We start from the raw sequence: 18256 nt of genomic DNA, 5'->3' as shown, positions 1-18256 counted from the left end.
ATGCTTTACACCACTGAAAGTACTGTATTTAAAATCAGGGAAAGGAGTAAAGTTCTCCATCTAAGCAGGATGGAAAGCAACAACTTCATCTGAATCATCAGTCCTGAGATTGGATAGTTTGTTACCTCTAAATGACTTGGAGGACAAGAAGATTTGGAGTAAATTCTAGACTGTTGCTATATAAGATGATGATGAATCATGAGAACACAATTTCTATACACTTTTTCTTTACAGCAAATACACATATGCTGGCACAAACAAATCTGTGATTCTAGCACAAGGAGAATCCCACAAATTGGCCACCTGCTTTTCACATCTATCAGTTATGAGAAAACTATTCTCTATCCAATGAGTAGTGAATTTTATTTCCTGTTTTTAGGAAATCTGTAAGTAGCTTTATTTTTATGCCATTCCTCCAATAAAGAGTAAATATTACACCACTGAAAAGGGGTATCATGGATATGTTATATAAAGAATATTCATGATCATTTAATTCACAGCCTCTATATATATATTATCCTCCTGCATCTTGTCAAGGTAGATTAACCAAGGCTAATACACTGACAAGATGCAGGATGCAGGAGGATAATATATATATGGAGGCTGTTGAGTGAAAAAATGCTCGTCACAGGAACATTTAGTAATTTATTGAGCAGACTTGTAGAAGGTAATGACTACATTAAAAATTATTACTGTCCCAGGTTATTTTTTCGAATTGAAAAACGTAAATATAGCCCACTGCACCAGTAACGACACACTGCCTCTGAAAAAGCGCAACTGCTTGTATAATTGTAGTACTCCAATACAACTCTAGGCATAATAATGAATTATTTGATTAAATACCATACTACTTTAAATTGCAGTAGTTAAATGCTTAGATTATAGTGCATTGATCAGTACACAACCTAATAAAAAGGCTGGCGGCAGTGAGAAAGTTGAGAGTGAGAAAGTCACCACAAACAGGAAAAGTAAGGAACTTATGTATCTCAATAGTGCTTAGTTTCTAAAATGAAAATAGCTTTTCCTCGTGCTCACCTAATACCTCAGTCCAAGACAGTGTGCCAGCCAGCTGTTCTTACTTAGTAGTAATAACAGTTACTTTATGTTTGCTCACAAAAACAATACTTCTTAATATCTTATTCTAAATATTGGTTTTAAACATGATATAGTGAGTCTCTTTATATATAAGGAAGTGAGTTCAATGAATTAAAAAATAGGCACACCATCTCAACCTGAAATAAGACAGTGTGGGAACTTTGCTAAGCATCAAACTACATGGGACATGGGCTAAGTTGTTTTTCACATAAACACTCCAATTTCTCTGCAATGGTTAACAGTACAAACCTCTGCCTCTTTGTTCAGAACAAAATTTTGCAGAGCTCTTTTGGACTTCTTTCCCTGGTACCCTGGGGAGTACAGGCTGACAGAAAGAGTGGCTGCAGAAGCATCAGGGATGTTATATTAGCACCAGCATTATTAATATACAGTAACCTCAGTTAAGCAAATGTTAACCATGTTTATATTCAATAGCAGAACAATGGGAGTACAAAATGCCACAGATCACTCCCAGACCCTCAACGATAATGAAGAGAATTTAACAACTGTACCCAAACTGATTTTTAATTTGTATGCAAAGGGATCTTTTAGCACATCTTTGAGACTAACTGAAAGAAAACAGCTGGTAGCATGAGCTTTTGTAGACTTGAGCCTACTTCACAGAATCATGGAGATGGAAGAGACCACAAGGGCCATCCAGTCCAACCCCCTGCCATACAGGAAATCACAATCAAAGCATCCCTGACAGATGGACATCCAGCCTCTGTTTAAAGACCTCCAAAGAAGGAGATCCCACCACAATCCAAGGGAGTGTGCTCCATGTCAAACAGCTCTAATTGTCAAGAAGTTCATTCTAATGTTAAGGTGGGATTTCTTTTCCTGTAGATGGCATCCATTGTTCCGGGTCCTGTTCCCTGGAGCAGCAGAAAACTAGCTTGCTCCATCCTCAGTGTGACACCACTCCAAATACTTAAAGAGGGCTATCATAACACCTCTTAACTGTCTCTTCCCCAGGGTAAACATACCCAGCTCCCTCTTTCTTCATAAGGCATGGTTTCCAGACCCTTCGCCATTTTGGTTGCCCTACTCTGGACATGCTCCAATTTGTCAACATCCTTTTTGAATTGTGGTGCCCAGAAATGGAAACAGTATTACAAGTGAAGCCTGTCTAAAGCATAATTGAGTGGCACTATTACTTCACTTGATCTAGACCAGTGATGGCGAACCTATGGCACACATGCCATGGGTGCCATGGGATGCCATTTCGCCAGGCACGGGCCGGGAGAAGGATGAATAGGCATGCATGTGCCCGTTCCTTTTCCTCCCTGCCTTTTCTTGGCCTCTCCAAGATAGCTGGAAGCCAGAAAATGGCATGGGGAGAAGGAGCCAGAGGCATGAGCCTCTGGCTCCTCCTCCCGGCCTCCTCCCAGCCTTCAGCTGCCTCTCCCCAGGGACCTTTACTGGCCTCCAACTATCTGTGAAGAGACAGCTGGGGCCAGGAAAAGGTCCGTGGGGTAGAGAGATAGGCACGTACCCAGTCCTCCTCTTCCCCCCATGCCTCTCCTGACACCAATGAGTCCGTTGGGGGTCAGGGAAGGCCTGGAAAGAGGAGGACAGGGCCTGTGCCCATAGCTCCGTCCCCCACGAGCCTTTGCTGACCCACAGCTGTCTCTCAGAGCTGTCTCAGAGACAGCTGGAGGCCGGGAAAAGGGTGGGGAAAAGAAGCCCCACCCCCAGGGCCAGAAGTCCTGCCCTGACACACAACCCCATCCTGTGGTGGCAGAAGTTCTGCCCCAGCATGCAAACCTGAAAAGGTTCGCCATCAATTATCTATAGACACTATATTCTAATGATGCAGCCTAAAATTGCATTGGCCTTTTTAGCTGCCAAATCACACTCTTGTGTCATGTTCAACTTGTGGTCTACTAGGAATCCTAGATCCCTTTCACACATAGTCTTCTTAAGCCAAGTGTCCCCCATCCTATATCTGTGAATTTCATTTTTCCGCCCTAAGTGCAGTACTTTACATTTTTCCATGTTGAAATTCATTTTGTTAGTTTCCTCAGATGCATCCTTAAACATGCATTTGAGGAAGGAGGCTCAATGATGAAAAGTCATGCTACCTCCTTCTCTCTTTCAGTTAGTCTCAAAGATGCTACAAGATCCCTTTGCACACTGATTTTCAAGAATAACATGGCTATGTCTTTAATTTTTCATTTGCTAGCCATGACCAAAAAAAGGACACTTTTGCAGATGGTAAGGCAATCCATACTGGCATTTTGTTTAAATAAATACTTGATCAAGTTGCAGCAATTCTGAATTCAAGTAGCATTCACTGTTTTTTAACAAATTATACATATTTTGGTATGTTTTCACCAGATGCTGAACATTTCTGTTTGGAGTAGAAAATGCAGTCTCCCATAAATACCATATAAAAACCATCCTGCTTAGCAAGGAGATGAGAAGAAGCAAAAATATGCTGGTCAACTGGCATTATCCAGCTCCCAGTGGTAGCACCACCTTCGCCCAAATGCCACCACAGAGGTTTGCCCAGAATGGGGTGGGGGAGCAGCAGAAACAACTTTGTACATACATTATTTGTATACATTTTATTTTAAAAACAACAAAGCCTATTGTTTCTGTAACTGTATGTAAACCAGTTGATGATGCCTGCCTGAAAATAGCATATAAACACATGGAGTTACAAAATAACACATGGAATAACAAAAGCAACCACTTGGAAAGGATATATAGGTACTTCCCTTGATGCATATTTGACAAATTCCACACTTCATCATTTAGAAAAGAGATTGTAGCACCTTTGAGGAAAAGACACCGACTATCTGGAGGATCCAACTTTTAAAAAATGTGAAAAATTGTTAAGCTATAATGGAAACTAAAAGTTGCATGAACAAAGCTTATTATTGAACAGTTGACATAAAGGTTCTGGTAATAAGAAATGCAAAGGGTTTTCAAAATATGGAAATTAACTTATTGCTTTGCAAATATTTATCATCTCTAAGGTACGGAACAGGTGATTCTAAGATGAAAATAAATTATCATTCAGTAATGGAAGAGCTGATTCCCATTACATTAGCAATTTCAGTTGGTTTTCCTTATAAACTGTCCAAGAGTTTTGCTGTACAGGTTCAATCATTCTTGAATATTCACAGGGACATCACTGTGAACAGGGAGTGTGCTCCAGATGACTTTAATCCAATTTCGATAAAGTCACCTTTTACCTTGATCCTTTTCTGAAAGTATGGATTTTCCTGTGTGTAGCTGACTCCAAGGTGGTTTTAGTGAGGAGCCAGGGTGAAATAAGTTTTTGGCAGGTAAGACTGGTTGGGTTTAGCAAGCCTGTGTGTTACCATGTTTTTCTACTTCGGTGTATGTTTAGCCATGAGATCAATGGTGAGGGACTGGGGACTCTTCCTCTTCTCCCACCTTAGTGTCACATTTGTTTTTACTCTCCCCCCTTCTGATCCTCCACTCCAATCAGTGTTGCATCATTTTTGTTTTTATTTTAGTTATTTAGGCCTGATATACACTGTCAGGATGTGATGTCCTTGCAGCGATAGTAGGGCTTGGGACCGCGCACCAACTGCACGGTCCTGAGCCCTGCTACATGCTGGCGGCGCTACTATTCAGTGGCACCACCCACACGGGGGGCATAGGGATGACACGTGGGTGTCTGAGCGTCCACAGGCCTCAGCAAGGATGTGATGCAGCCCTTACGCTCTAGGCAGCTCCTTTTTTGCTGCGCAGCATTACCACTCCGTTTGGTTGCTGTGGTAACGCTGCACAGCAAAAAGGGGTGGTGTTTAAATGCCAGTCTGTACTGCCCCACAGTTTAGTTTTTTATTTAATGGAACATACACATTCCCTTTCCCCGCAATTTGCTCACTCACTTGTGCAGTGATTTCACACATTCTCTCCCCTCCCTCCCAATCATTCAATTGATCACTGTAGATATCTGCAAAGTATGTATGGAGAATATGGTGAGGGAGTGCATGGGGATGGGGAAAACAAACATGACACTCCAGTGGGAGGAAGGAAGAGGGAGGGTATAGCCTGATCTAAACCCTCACTGCTGATCTCATGACTGAACATTTTAATAAAAAAGATAAATAAAACACAGTTACTTTTTCTTCTCTGTTGTGTGTGTATGCATGTATGTATGTATGTGTACAGTACATTTAAAATTACATCTTTTAGTCACTGGGGCGGGAAAGGATTGGATGGACAGGCATCAAATCAGAGTGCAAGGTGGTCTAGATTGACAAGCTATCAGTAACAGCTACTGGTTGATATGCTTCTGTGTCTGTTAGTGCATGGTGTTAATGGATTGCTGGGAAGTTGTTGTAGACCAGGAAAAATGCAAGGTGAAGTCTATTTTTTTGGTCAGTGTAGACAAGCCCTTAGACAATACTCCAATTGTTAGTTGTCTGGTTGGTGGCAGCAGCTGCCTCCAGAAAAATTGTAGCGTGGTAATATTAAAAGCAGGGTAATGAATCCTAAAGGCTCCAGATGACAACTGATCTTGGAAGCTAAGCAGGTTCAGCCCTGGCTAGTACTTGAATGGAAATAGTCAATGCTTGGTATGTTGACGATAGGACTAGTCCCTATAATTCTGGTCCCACTCAGCCTTGCATTGTTTCAATACAAAAACAGCACTTCTGAATAAGGCTAGAACAACAGCACAATCCTATGTATGTTTACTTGGAAATACATGCAAAACACATGCAAAAAGGTAACAAACAATCCCAATTTTAAAACTTTTCAAAGATTTCTCTTTTATTAACATTGTTAATGCATAGGATTATTAAGTTGGTATTCATTTTTACAAGGTAATGAATGATAAACATAAACATGTATATACTTACTTACAGTCATTTCAGATATTTCTTATTACCTGAAGATTTTCTTCCGTTGTAATCCAGTGGCCTCCAACACTCAGCAATGTAATGATGTCATGTTTGTGTGGCAACAATTGTTGTGAAGTTGCATTATCTTCCTTACTGTGTAATCGCACTAAAAAGATGCAAATTAAAACAACTTCGTAAAAAAATAAAAGTTCCATTTAGATTGCCTATGCTTTTGACATTCTTCTTCTTAAAATATCTAATATATTCAGGATATAGATTTTTCCCTCTTTAACAAGGACAGTGGAACCTGAGACCCTCCAAATGTTGCTGGACTCCAATTTTCATCAGCCTTAGCCAGTCTGGTCAATGGGGAAGTACTGTATGATGGGAAATGTAGTTTAATTCACCACAAGCTGAAGTCCAGTAATACTCTATATGAAGGATGAAATTCTCTATACTATATCAACTTGATCTTCTCTAGCATTTTTGCTTTGTGGCACTGGCACAGAATATTATCCTGCAAAGTCTTTTAAAAAAATATTTCCCTAATTTCAATATGTCTGTCATGTGACAGCTGCCCAGAACCCAGTATGGTCCTTATGCCACCTTCACTGCTGCTTTGTTAAAGCACAGATGACAATTAAACTGGCAAGAGTTAAATGGACAGATTCTAAAAATGACAGTAGAAGGACTAGTTTCAGTCTCTGGACAGCTTCCACAAAAGAGAGGCTGCATCTTCACTGCAGAAATAATCCAGTTTGACACCACTTGAACTGCCATGGATCACTCCTATGGAATCCTGGGACCTGTAGTTTGTTGTGGTACTAGAGCTCTCTGACAGAGAAGGCTAACTGACTCACAAAACTAATAATCCCTAGAATTCCATAGCACTGAGCCATGGAAGTTAAAGGAGATTATCACATGAACTTTAAAACCCTCTTCAGTGTCCCAGGCTGCAGCTGGGCTGCGGGATGGAGGTGCTGATTATCGCATGCTAAATGGCTGCCTAATTGCCGCCCACCATCAGTCTGGGTCAAAACTGGGTCTCATCCATGCTCTACCAGCAATTTTTAGAAGCTGGAAAGCTTCTGACTTAGAAAAAGTGTTGCGATTTAGCATGCGATAATCCTTGCCTCCATCCCCTGTCCCGGCTGTAGCCCAGGATGCCTGAGATGGTTTTGAAGTTCATGTGATAAGCTCAAAAGTGCTGTCAAACTGATTATTTTTGCAGTGTAGATGCAGCCAAAGAAACAACTGTACCATAAGATGTCATAAGAAGCAAAACATGGATGAAGGGCTGTGGTTTTGTCAGCTTCTAGTGGAACAAAATAAAATAAAATAAAATAAAATAAAAAAGGAAGAAAAAAGAGCAGAAAATCAAAAAAGGTTTTGACAAGTCACTGAGCCCTGGCGGCACAGTGGTTAAATGCCTGTAGTGCAGCCACTCACTCAAAACCATAAGGTTGCGAGTTCAATACCAGCAAAAGGGCTAAAGCTTGACTCAGGCTTGCATCCTTCCGAGGTCGCTAAAATGAGTACCCAGATTGTTTGGGGCAAATTAGCTTACAGGTGTAAACCGCTTAGACATTGTTACAGTGGATCCTTGTTATACGCTGGGGTTTGGTTCCAAGATCCCCCATGTATAACAAAATCTGTGTATGCTCAAGTCCCATTAAGTATAATGACATAGCAAAATGGTGTCCCTAATAAAAAATGGAACATCAAGGTAAATTTATACTTTTTTTGGAACATTTTCAAACCGTGTATGCTTAAATCCGTGTATAAAAAATCCGTGTATAAGAAGGGCCGACTGTAGTTCAGTATGAAGCGGTATACAGTGGTGCCCCGGGTTACGAAATTAATTCGTTCCGGGGCGCCGTTCGTAACCCGAAAAGCCTTCGTAAGCCGGATCGCCATAGGCGCTAATGGGGAAAAGCCGCGTTTCGTGCGAAAAAGCCGAAAAAAGCACCAAAATTTTTTTCACACGTAATTATTAAAAGATTATTAAAAATAACAGTAAATGATGTTAATGTCAGCATTTCTGTAAGCCTTTTTCTAGGTATACGGCACTCATACAATAAAGAGAATCCTCATTTGCATTAGGTTCACTATTCCAGAGGAACTGAGATGTAATTCACATATTCATCAGCATGTATTCCATTTCAAATTTCATAATCTTGATTTTATAAGGAATATGGTTTTCACTGTTTTAACAAAGGGTTGAAACAGACGGGCAAAATAAAGCAGCTTCTAGCTACTTTGAAGGAGGAGCATTTATATTGTGCACATCTTGAAAGCGGGTGGAAAGTGAAACAAAGCTGCACTCTGGGGCTAAAACAGGAGCAAAAAGAAGCTGGGATACTCTGGCTTAGCAAGCAAAATGCACATCTTTGCACTTGCATATAAACAGCCTGGCACCAGTGCAAAGCAAAAAAAAAAAAAAAAGTGCAACAAGCATAATGGAGGCAATTACAATAGACCAATAGTTCAACAGAGGAGCATGGGGTGAACAGAGGTGAAGGGGGCATGTATGGGGAGCCTCCATGATTGTGCTTTGCCAATGTATCATTCGTGCACCAATGCACTGATGCCCAGTATGTGCAGAGAATTGTATGCATGGCTGAGTGGCTGATCAAATGGGTAGCCATGCAATAAGATGGCATCTGGGAGGACATGGAAGGTACTTGGAGATTACAGGTGGTGTGTTTGTGTGATAGTGCACATATATGGTAGGGAGACAACAAAATAAAATTACCCAATAGCACGGCTTCGTACCCACTATGCGGTCTGCCCATGGGTGTTCAGCTCGCCTTGGGAGCAGGTCGTTCGGACAATGGCTTTTTGCCCAGCTTTTGAAAAAAGCAAACAGCTTTTCTTGTCTGTTTGCTCCAGCCCAAAGAATGTCTCACACTTATGAAAGAGCTGTTCCTATGCTTCCGTATTACATATGACAGTTCATATAGCTTGAATGAATTTAATAAAAGTTTTAACTTAAGAAACTCTTGTAAAACTTGTTAATAAATATGTCACGCTGTTGATAGAGTTCTGAAGTAATGACAAACCTCCTGCATCAAGGATGATGTCAACTCCCAATCCACCGGTTTCTTCCAAACAGCTTTCTGTCAGGTCATACTTTCCATTTGACTCATCTATAATACGAGCTAGATGGGATGTTAAAGGAGGATAAATTACAGCAATAATTAAGTCCCAAAATGTAAGTACTTCTGTTCTTAAAACCAGAAGACACACAACTATGTAACAACACATTTTCCTTCTAAACAAGACTGAAATAAATAAGTACGTTATTGAGGCCATTATTTGGGTCACTCCATAGCTCAAATGAAAAGGCTGGTATGACCCCAAAAGGGCCTGAAAAAATGGCTCTCAGATCTATTGGCAAGATACCTGGAGCCTGTCCAGCTCTACAAGGGTTTTTGCTACAGTCCCCACACATATTACCTCCCACATCCTAATGGAGGATTAACCAGTTCTCCAGAGGAAATTTTCCAAAGACACAAGTAGAGGCAGAGTGAAAGAGAAAACCAGTTTAAGCCATTTCCATGCCTTCTGACAGTGGAAGCTAAGTTCTAAAGATAAAACCCTGGGCAGAGTTAAATTCCACAGACTCACTGCAATTTACTACTGAGTAAAATGCATAGAATTGGGATTTAAAACTAAAATAAAAGTTGCTTTCTTTATTCTAAATTTTTATTAGTTTCCGGGCCCAGTACAAGGTGTTGGTTATCACCTTTAAAGCCCTAAATGGCTTGGGTCCAAACTATCTCAGGGACCGCCTCCTCCCATATAATCCTCCCCACACACTCCGGTCCTCTGGGAGGAATTTGCTGCAGCCTCAAAGATCTAGGCTTTCGGCTACCTCCCAGAGGGCGTTTTCTGTTGTCGCCCCCAGATTGTGGAATGACCTGCCGGACGAGATCCGTCAACTGACATCTTTAGACAGCTTTAAAAAGGCTGTCAAGACTGATCTCTTCCGGCAGGCCTTTCCTGGATAGATAATCCCACCCTCAAGAACCCTCTTCTCATGAGAGTCCCTAAGGTCCTCTCTGGAAATTTGAGTGGATTGCTGTCACAGTTTGCTGTTTTGTTTTTGTCTGTTTTGTAATGGTGTGTATGTGTTATGTTGTTTAATTTGTTGGTTTTAATTATAATTGATTTAATAACTTTTTAAGGGGGGGAGGGAAGTTTTTGTATATATTGTATTGTATTTTATTATTGTTAGCCGCCCCGATTGACCTCAAAGGGGCGGGATATAAATAAAAAAATTATTATTATTATAAATTCCAGAGGAATGGAATATTTTTGGTAACATATTTGGTCTATCCTGACATAGAGACTGATTTTTTTGCCATGCAGCATGTAAAGTACTTGAAATGGAAATTATTATTAAAAATAAAAGGCTGTCTTTACACTTACCTACTAATGGTTGCTTGACACCTTTTAAAGTAAAAGACCAAAATGAGAATTAGAATCAACAGTCCAAATATTTAAATACTGCTTTTATATACCTGGGGCCAAAACCATCTTCTTCAGGGTATTGCTGAGCCCATAAAGGTTGACAGACACAAGGCTGAAGGAACCTCCGCTCTCTCCTTCCTCCCAGCTATGCTTCACCAGCAATAAGCTGGTCATTATTCATAAGGCTGCCAATTAAAACCTTCTATATAATAAATTTGCTTCTCCTTAAAAATGGAGTAATTTACAGATGAGGAGATTGTCTGCTGTCAGAAAGTTACCTACATCTCTCTCATTGTGCATCAGGGCTACCATATAGGAAGGAGGACAGAGAGTTCTATTAAATCCCCAAATTAATATATTTTCATAGCATTTCTATCTGTATGTGTATCATGCTCTATTCTTGCACATCATTCACATGTACCCATCTGGAGAGTCAAATTATCCAATATGACACCTAATTTTCTTACTGAAATCTATGGAATGTATAAATTCTTAATTTGGATGAGATCATTGTGCCTTCAAATCATTTTTGATTTATGGAAATCTTAAGGTGGACCTATCACAGGGTTTTCTTGGCAGATTTTATTCAGAGCGTGTTCGACATTGCCTTTCTCTGAGGCTGAGCTAGTGTGACATCATACCCAATAGCATTATTTCTTTGATTTTTTAACTGTTTTAAAAACACACAACTTAATGTAGTTTACAATCACTGCACTACTAATACTGCAATATAATAAAAATAATTACAAGTTGAACAATATTGACTATATTTTATTGACTATAACTTTTAATATTGACTATTAGTAGACCACCAATGAACACATGCTGTAGGACATATTTCAGAGGAAGGAACTGGCAAAACCACATCTGAATATATCTTGCCTAAGGAAATCCTATGAAATTCATGGGGTCATTTGAAGGTATGTATGTGCACACAAACACATAGGCAAAGGTATGCAGGAAAGTGCTTAGCTTAGTGGGGGGCTGGGGACTGGGAGGAATGGCAGAGTTGTGAAGAAAGTTAAGGAAATAAGATAGAAAATAAACATGGGCAAAGGAAGAAAATAAATATTTTTAAAAGTATTTACTGCCTGTATTACTGCATCTTTATTCCAAAGTGAGAAGTTTGCAGTGGAAATGTCTGAGGTCCATTTCATCTACTGAGTGGAGAGTTTGGTTTATTAGCTTATGTGGGATTGATGTCCATCTGCTAAAATATTTGCATTGCAAATATTAATCAGGTTCCTATCCTGTGCTGTCATTCTGCTAGTAGCACAAGGCTTTTATCACTTGCAGAAACCTCATTTTTATCCTTACTAGAGTGTCAAACTGATACTTTGATTATTCCTATGCAAAGTGATTTTGCAGCACTTTTGGGGCTGTGTGAAAGAGGTTGTAGAATAAGCTTAATAGATTAAGTCTACAAAAGCTCCTGCTACAACATCTTTCACACAATTAGCCTCAAAGGTGCTGCAAGATCACTTTGTATACTGATATTCCAGACTTACACAGCTATGTCTCTGAATCTGATTATTCCTGTGCAAAATGATTTTCAGCCTCTTCTACAAGGCATTATGATCTGTTTGGCCTAGGTATGTGTGTGTCCTAATTGTTCTTGTTCTTCTGCAAGAGGTTCTACAATCACAAGTAGAATAATGCCAGTGCTTGTAATACAGGATGTAACCAATTTTTGGGCTGTGCTAAATAAGACATTATTCTCAAGCTGCTGGGAAGCACTTAGAGACTGCTTCATATAAAACATTTCAAGCTGCATTTAGCAGAAGCCTGAGAAGCTGTTATTTGGGTCACTGTATTCCATGTTTAAACCTCCTTGTGCTTACAAAGCACTAGAAGATATTATTTTCTTGAATATACAAGGCTTGACTGTGTAATAAACCTTTCAACACACTATTCTAACCTCAAGTCCAACAGTTCATAGCTAATTCCCTGTACAAACAATTTTTAATATGTCCCTGAAGTGTGGACTATTTGGCTTGGTAAACTGTATTAACTACCAATTGGCAGTTCTGTTTTATTATACTGATGCTGCATAATGTAGACTGTTTTGTTTCTCATACTTTCACAGAATTTTAAGTAGCAAGAGAAGCCACATTCAAACAACTAGATGCCATAGTTCCACTTATTATAGAATGGTGTAAAATACAGAAGCTGTCAAAACAGATACTTGCCATTTACTTTTATGAGAACATACACAAAAGTGTAATAATGTGTTATTAGTGTAAAGCAACATTTTCAATCAGAGGACAAAGAGGAAAAGTGGAATTCTACAGAGATAAATTATTTTATTAAAAACAGACTTGGGAAGGGAAAAACTCATTCAATAGTTACATGGGACTGTGATGATAGAGTGAAAAACTTTAGACTTCTGTGTTGAAAAGGGACATCTGCAACCAGAATAACAAATGTGACATTTGAACATGAGAGATCTTTGAATATGCAGCTATGTATCACTAATGAATAAAAATGTCCTAATTATCCATAATCCATCTGTGCAAGAAACTATTTTGTGCAAATTCTGCTTCCTTTTCCTCTTTTTGAACTCAGATGCAAGAGGATACAACAGACTCATCCAGTTTGCAGATTAGAGGTGAGCAAAGTGTACCCTGCAGGGCACCAGTGCTGCCCCAACCCTTCGATTTTTGTATTTAAAAAGGGGTGGTAGTGGGAAAATCCTGCCATAGGCGCCAGGTCCTCGTGCCCTGCAAACTTTCTTTAGATCAAGGCAGGCATTTTTCCCAAACCAAAGAAAGTGTCTTGGAGGGGCCAAGACACCCCTTGCTTTCTCTTCCCCATCCTCTCCCTGACAGGATCAGGGAGGAAAAGGGTCTTGGAGGGGTTAAGGAACCTCTTGCCTTCTCTTCCCTGAACTTCTCCTTGGGATGCCCAGGGAAAGGATCAGGGAGGGGCCAAGGCATCTCTTACTTTCTCCTCCCTGATCCTCTCCTTGGGATGCCCAGGGAAAGGATCGGGGAGGAAAAGGGTCTCTGAGGGACCAGGCCACCTCTTGCCTTCTCTTCCCCATCCTCTTTCTGGGATGCCCAAGGGGAAGATCAAGGAGGACAAGGGGCAGGGAACCAATTAAAGGGAAAGGAGGGTGAGAAAAAAAGCAGTGTGCACCCCTACTCCTCTTCCCCCACTCACCCTTCCATTTAACTGGTTTCTGAGTGGCGGGGGATGAAGTTATTCACAATTTTTTCATATCTGTGGGGGTCTCATTCCCCTAACCCCCATAAATATGGAGGGAGAACTGTCCACTAAAACTGATACAGTATTCAAACATCTGGCTGAATAAACAAAGGTCTTCTTCCCCTTGAGCCTATAATGTTGGTGGCTGGACATGACCCCTTAGGGAGGAACTTCCACAGCTGGAGTGCAACGTCTATGAAAGCCCTGTGACATCAGATGTGGTAAGCACTCAGAAAATAAAATTTGGAGCTGACATTCTGGTCAGGACTAAACAATATGGGGGTATATACTCTCCTTCTTAGGTCTCAAATTGTTCAGGCTCATAAAGAACATAAATATTTCAAATACAAAAATAAATAAGAATGCTTTTAAGTTTCATCACACATTTTAGGATGAAGCAATGGAACTCACCCACAGAAGGTGTAAGACGCTCAAGATACTGCTTGTCTTCAGGACTATACACTGTAGAAATTACTTTGGCTCCTCTGTGTTGTGCTAACTGAATAGCTATTGTACCAAATGGCTGCAGGGGAAAAATGAGACTAACTATGTACATATGGTTATACATTTATGTAATGTAAATGGTTAAAGAAAAAAACCATTCAAGAATTAATTTGGTCATATTTGCAGATAAATTGATAGCTTCTCAATTTTAATCTATATTAAACTACATTAAAACCTATTCATCTGATATTCCTCACTTACTCCTAATGAGACTGAAAGAGGATCTGAAGTTCACAAGCCTCATCAGTGGTTCTATTACCCTATGGGCAGTAGAGAACAAACATTTATGTGACAGAAGAAACTCTTAAAGTGAACGAAGTTTGGCTACCAGTCCTGAAGAATAGTAAAATGGGGACTCAACAAATACAAATGAGAAATCATCCAGGGTCTGGGGCTTTCCCAGCAAATAGTGATCACCAATTAGCAGACACCAATTCTCCTTTGCATATCCTCCCACCCTGAGGCCCTGCCATCAACAACATAACAATACACAGATTAACATGGAATTTTCTCCTTACAGTATATGTGTGTATACACACACACACAGCTCTATTCTATGCCAACATTCTCTGAAGATGCCAGCCACAGATGCTGGCAAAACATCAGGAATAAACTCTTTTAGAACATGGCCACATAGCCCGAAAAACCCGCAAAAAACTATGGATACTGGCCATGAAAGCCTTCGACTTCACATTTATGTGACAGCCTTGCAGGTTTTTGACAGCATTAACACATCTTTATTTCTCAGTGTTCCCTACACTAGGTTAAGTACACACAGTTCTTTAAACTTATTCTCACTGGAATTTGTTTCCAGCACCATTGAACTCATTCCAGTCTGTTCACATCATTCTTAAAAGTCTGCACTCACACATGGTCAGCTGAGATCTGACAAGTGCCATATAAAGTGGAACTGTTACTTTCCAGAAACTGTGGTTCTGTTAATGCAGCCTAAAATCACATTATTTCTGCAGTCACGGATGCCTCATATTCAGTATATGATTGATTATAATCCAGAGATCATTTTCACATGTATACCTGTAAGGACAGGTACTCAATACCCTATAGCTGCTCAATATCTTAAAGCTGCTTGTCTGTTGAGACTACTTCCCACTTAAAAGCAAAACTTCACATTTGCCTGAAACAGATTTCCAGCCTATCAGTATCATTTTAAATTTGAATTTCTTGGTAGCATGGTCAAGATACTATGCCTAAAGCAGGGGTAGGCAACCTTTTTGAGTCGGGGGCTGGGTTGCTGTCCCTCAGTCAACTGGGGGGCCGAAGCCAAAAAATAAATAATTATTTTATTTTTTTTAAAATTAAATAAATAAACCGGGACAAATGTAGGACAAAATTTTCAAATGGAGGACACTTTTAAAAAATGGAGGACACACAAAAAATTTGCTGATTTTTTTAAAAAATGTTAATATAAATGCATGTTTTGGAGGCTTCTATAGACAATTGCCCCCCTTGCCGGCCGCTTGCCCCCCCTTGCCTACCTCCTCCTGATAGGCCAAAGGCCCCATGCCCTCACGCGAGAGGCCAAAGGCTCTGGCAGCAATCGGTGACAGGACCAGGCTGGGGCCGGTCCAAAGGCCTTGCCAGGCCGCAGGTTGCCTACCCCTGGCCTAAAGTGTAACATACAATTACAAGTATAAGAAACAAAAGGTAATAATCAAATAGAAGAATATTGTTTTCTCTTTCTTCTGAATCATATAGGAAAACACACATAATATTTCATTTTTTCAAGACAAATATACCTAGATAATCAAGATAATGGTTTCTTAAATAGTTTTCATAGTATGCCATTAAAACTGCATTTCTTGTACCTACACTTGCTCCATTAATTACTAGCACAGTTTTTCCTGTAGAGACGTAGGAAAGATAATGTAAAGCTGTGTATGCACGAACACCATCACGAAGAGTCCCTGCTGATTCAATCCAGGAGATTTTTTCTGGTTTATGAGCTGTTTCACAAGAGGAAAAAAATGTTGGTGCACAGATATTACAGAGGTCAGAGGTTTGCCTTATTCATTTTCAGTTTTGAAATGAAACATTCAATTTGTTGTTTTTAACAGACCAGAATCTATTAGGAGAAAAAAAAATGGGCAGTGTTCTTTTTCCTCCAAAAAAGAAAATTAAGTAGAACATGCTGCATATTCCAGAGTCTTTATTTTTAAAATGTTAACAAACTTGTAAGTCTTAACTTTAAAATTAAAAAAGAAAAGAAAAAGATGGGGGAAAGAATCTAGAAGCAACCTAGAATGAGTTTTCATGGATTTCTTTCTACAGTACTTCCTCAGGTGTTGTAACTGTTTGGTTAAAAAGTGTTCTTAAATAGTTTGATAGTAACTAGTGATAGTTTGTGGATTTCACTAACACATGGGAAGTTAGGATACAAACAAATCTATAAGCTTTAACATGAGAATTGCTTGCAAACAAAGTGTTAAATGGATTTATAGCATGATATCTGATTTCACAATGACCTAGGAGAAGTCAGGATATAAATATTATTGCTGATTACTTTATAAAATCATTATAATTACTTCATGATAAAAATGCAAAAAATATTACCGTATATACATGTGTATAAGTCAAAAAATTTAGGTGAAAAATTGACCCCAGAAAACCGTCCTAGGTTAACGTACATGGGTCAATACCATAGGACAGTGATGGCGAACCTATGGCACGCGTGCCAGAGGTGGCACTCAGAGCCCTCTCTGTGGGCACATGTGCCGTTGCTTCAGCACAGAGTTTGTCATAGTTTGTTACTAGAAAGCCAGAGGGTCATGGCACTTTGCAATAAATAAGTGGGTTTTGGGTTGCAGTTTGGGCACTTGGCCTCTAAAAGGTTCACCATCACTGCCATAGGAGCAAGGCCGAGCCTTCGTCTTCCAGAGCTTTTTCCCAGCTGGGTTGTCTCCCTGGGGAACGGCCCAGCTGGGAAGAGGCAGGGAAAGCGATGGATCGCTCCCACAGCCTTTTCACAGCTAAGCTGCCTTTGAAGGAAAGGCAATCAATGCCCCCGCAGTCCATTCCCAGCTGGGCTGCGTCCTTAAGTCTGACCCTCGATTTATCCATAGGTCATATAAAAAGCCACAATTTTAGCCCCAAAAGCTGACCTCAACTCATTCATGAGGTTGACTTATAGTAAACTATATATGCTAAGTTCAAAATATGTATTTTGTATAGGGAGAAACTTATACAGTGTAAAATACTACTAGTAATGAAATGGAAATCCTAAAACCAGCTTCATAAATTATACCAGGTTTGTTGAAGTTGTTCAAAAATATGTGAAGGTATGAAAGACAGCAAAATCTAGAATACATGGTGTAATGATACATTTATTTGACCAGCTGAAGGTCACAAAATGCATCACACTAACTTTTGAGCTCACTGGCTTTTTCATCAGGTTAATGTGGTTAAAGAACCATATAAACATAGTGTTGTATAGCTAACATGGAAACTCTTGCGTTGTCATATATGTGTGTGTATGTGTGGAAGCCTTGTGATGGTGTTTGGTTTGCAATTGGGAACTGAGGGGGAAAAGCCCCCTTTCAACCTCTGCTGGGCCCTGTTTACATTTTTTTTTTTGGCTGTCTGGCCAAGATGGCAGCTGTTGGTGCCAGAAGAAATTAAAAAATTCAAAGGAGGTATAGCATGGTTCCCCCCCAACCTGTTTGGGTTCCAAGCACTTTCAAGATTACTTTTCTAACAGTAGTCACATATTTGCTGTACTATGAACTGTGATCTTTTTAAGATTCTACTAAAATTATTTGCAACCCACCACAAATGGTCTGTTATGGGAAAATGTAAGCCCTCTTAGATTTAAGGAGATATTTGTGCAAATTTCTGGATTTCTGGATACATGTAGTTGCTTGTTTTAATGTTAAGCAATCTGCTTTCTTTTGCTTTGCATTCAGCATATATGTAAATACACTTGCCATATACGGCATTATGTCATTAACTGAATATTTACACAAAATATTCATTTATGTTACAAAACTATACTAAGATTTCTGCAAAGGCCATTGTTTTAGTCTAACAAGGAAGACAAGGGTATAATAGCCTTTGGGGCCAGTAGATGTAACTGGAGGTATTATTCATTTAAGTCACAAAGTTTATCCACGACCCAATGACTGGGTGGA

At 39.8% G+C, this 18256-nt stretch overlaps 1 protein-coding gene across 4 annotated transcripts in view; it reads right to left on the bottom strand.

Moving 5' to 3' along the window:
* The window catches only part of CRYZL1 (crystallin zeta like 1), a 39742-nt gene that overhangs the window by 2660 nt on the left and 18826 nt on the right, over nucleotides 1-18256 (bottom strand). For all 4 annotated transcript variants that reach the window (XM_089512056.1, XM_089512055.1, XM_089512057.1 and 1 more), the window contains 6 exons: nucleotides 15942-16075; nucleotides 14019-14130; nucleotides 10359-10379; nucleotides 8987-9085; nucleotides 5972-6090; nucleotides 3807-3912 (listed from right to left, as the gene is read on the bottom strand). In XM_089512056.1, coding sequence (XP_089368182.1) covers nucleotides 3807-3912; nucleotides 5972-6090; nucleotides 8987-9085; nucleotides 10359-10379; nucleotides 14019-14130; nucleotides 15942-16075 — 591 coding nt within the window. The remainder of the gene's footprint in view (nucleotides 1-3806; nucleotides 3913-5971; nucleotides 6091-8986; nucleotides 9086-10358; nucleotides 10380-14018; nucleotides 14131-15941; nucleotides 16076-18256) is intronic.

Source organism: Sceloporus occidentalis, unplaced genomic scaffold, assembly GCF_023333645.1.
Source record: "Sceloporus occidentalis isolate IW3139 unplaced genomic scaffold, rSceOcc1.0.p SCAF_2, whole genome shotgun sequence".
Classification (NCBI taxonomy): Eukaryota; Metazoa; Chordata; class Lepidosauria; order Squamata; family Phrynosomatidae; genus Sceloporus; species Sceloporus occidentalis.
The sequence above is the reverse complement of the archived record's forward strand: the minus strand, read 5'-3'. Positions and strand labels throughout refer to the sequence as shown.